Here is a 2,424-nt window from a genome sequence, read left to right as displayed (position 1 = left end):
TTTGAATCAGTTTTGTTGCGCTTCGCTCGGGATGCTGAGAATTGAGCTCGTTATACATTTAACCCTATTATGTCTTTTTTTATGTGATGAAAGATGAGTTTGTCACCATTACGTATTTAACCCAGTTATGTTTTTAGGACTTTCTTTTTAAAGAACATGACCGCAATTGAAAGGAGTCTTCGAGTGCTTCATCATTATAACCTTTTTTTTTTCTTTTCATTAGTGGATTTTTTAGTGTTAGTGCACTATATGGATGTAAGGATCACATTAATTATCGAATTACATTAAAAATATCATGTTTTTCTTTATTTTCTACTCATTTGCTTCGTAATTTTGATAAACACTAACATCAAGTCTAAAGGTCACCATTGAATGGTCTGTCTATAAATTTGAATTTTCCATTTGAAACACAAAAAATATATTAATACTCTTGGCACAGTCCAGTTTGTCATTGGCACAATCCTTTCCAAACACCAATCCTATGTCTCCTCCTTGTGAGGAGTGATCTGAATTTCTGCATTGTTAAGTTTCACATTCATGCCGTCTACAGATTAGGCGCTTCTATATATGTCAACTCTTCCTTCAGTAGATTTATTTTCATCTCCATTAGAAATTTCAGAAAGCAACATGTTATGTTCATACAACACCCCGCTTTCAATTAATAGTCGAATGGACTCAGTATGGACGAATGTAGTTAAATTACTCCAAAACATCTTACAGAAATTTTAAGCTGCATAAAGGTTTAAATGCAAATCATGAACTGCTTAATTATCAATTCAAGCAGAAATTTACCTATATACTACACGGAAAGAGAAAAGGGAAGGAGTGAGGAATAACTCAAAGCCAGCAACCACATTAAAGCCCAGTTGCTCCAATCAACCTGGTGAGCCCAAATGTAATAGCCATAGCCATCCAGCCTCCAACTAGAACCCGAGCACATGACCGCCCCACAGGAGTCCTCCCAAGCACTGCTCCTAGCCCCCCAAATGCCAACAATGCCAAGCTCGAAGCGGCAACAACAACACCTAGCCTCACCTTATGCTCCCTTATGAATGCAGCTGCCAGTAATGGAATCATTGCCCCTAGAGCAAAAGACAAGGCAGATGCTATACCAGCCTGAAAAGGATTTGGCAGTTTCTCATTCTCAGTTTTTTCCTCATTCTCTGTGCTGTCTCTCCTTCTCTTGTCTCTCTTCATTTGAGCTAATTCTATGTCCAATTGAGTATACACGGAGACAAACTCTCCTATAGCCATACTACAAGCCCCGGCAACCAACCCTGCAAAACCAGCAAGAATCATGGCCGTGATATCTTCCTTGACAGCTCCAACGCCCATCATCAGTGATGCGATGGAGACCAGCCCATCATTGGCCCCCAACGTAGCAGCTCGAAGCCACTGTCCCCTCTTAGAGTAGTCGAAATCCTCAGCTTCTCCTTCTTGGCAATGTTCATGCGGCAAAGAGTGATTCCCATGAATTGAAATTTCAACATGGTTAAGTGACTGTTGGCCATGAAGTTCAAGGGTAGCCATGGAGAACAAATGAAGACAAAAGGTAACTAACAAGAAGAAAATGAAGAGGAGATGAATTGCTTTGTGGTTTGCAGAGGCCCTCATGAAGGGTATTTGTAGGGGCGGATTTCCACTTGCTGTTAGGACATTGATCATAGTGGTGGGGAAAAGGCGAAGATAGCTAGTACGTGGAAGACACAAAGCTTCTTAAGACACTCAAATTTTAATATAAGACTTATCATGCAAGAGAACTGCTATTTTTTTTTAAAAGGTCATCAGTGTAGAACAGTAGCATTTCAAAACTTTTACAAAGATAAGAACATGACACCAATTTTTGTAGCGAGTTTTAACTATTTCATAAAAAAATTAACCCATATCCAACGAGAAACATCAAATACTTTATGACATTCAACATCATATCAAGCACCGACCTATTTTTAGAGCCATCACTTGAGTAGAATGGCAAATTTACACCATCCCCAACCTAGCAAAAGCATTGAACAAACTAACAAACTCGATGTTTACTACTCATTCATATGTTTCATTTTCAGTATCTTTATAATTCTAAGTACAATTAGAATATGGATCTTTAATTCTTGGGTGACTTTTTCAATCAGTCTTAATTAATTAGTGGGTTGGCTATATCTAAACAATGAATCACTTAAAGCTATGGATTGCTGAATTGGAGAGCACTTCACATGGATTTAATAAGAGAGAGCCAACGAGTAGGAAAGATCAGTATTAATTAGGAGTGTGCTTTCCACAAACTTCCCCTCAACATTAAAGAGAATCCAAAAGAGATTAGGTGAAAAATATATTATTAGTAATTAAAGGAAGTGTGCACTCCACACAAAAAGGCCATCAGCTTCTCACTACCAAAAGGAATGCACAAGACACTATTGGAGAGTAGATATA

The 2,424-nt window shown here is 38.2% G+C and overlaps 1 protein-coding gene across 1 annotated transcript; it reads right to left on the bottom strand.

The window, feature by feature from the left end:
* Window positions 1-583: 583 nt before the first annotated feature.
* Window positions 584-1,590, bottom strand: LOC100252125 (vacuolar iron transporter homolog 4). The gene has a single exon (XM_002268528.5). The coding sequence runs from the start codon at window positions 1,528-1,530 to the stop codon at window positions 856-858; it is 675 nt and encodes a 224-aa protein (XP_002268564.1). The 5' UTR covers window positions 1,531-1,590; the 3' UTR covers window positions 584-855.
* Between the last annotated feature and the right edge of the window lie 834 nt (window positions 1,591-2,424).

This window comes from Vitis vinifera, chromosome 12 (genome assembly GCF_030704535.1).
Source record: "Vitis vinifera cultivar Pinot Noir 40024 chromosome 12, ASM3070453v1".
NCBI classification, from domain to species: domain Eukaryota; kingdom Viridiplantae; phylum Streptophyta; class Magnoliopsida; order Vitales; family Vitaceae; genus Vitis; species Vitis vinifera.
Note: the sequence above shows the minus strand (reverse complement) of the source record. Positions and strands in the feature narration are given on the sequence as shown.

What these genes read in the sequence shown, in the direction of transcription:
- LOC100252125 (XM_002268528.5), bottom strand. Translation starts at nt 1,530, where the DNA reads ATGGCTACCCTTGAACTTCATGGCCAACAGTCACTTAACCATGTTGAA.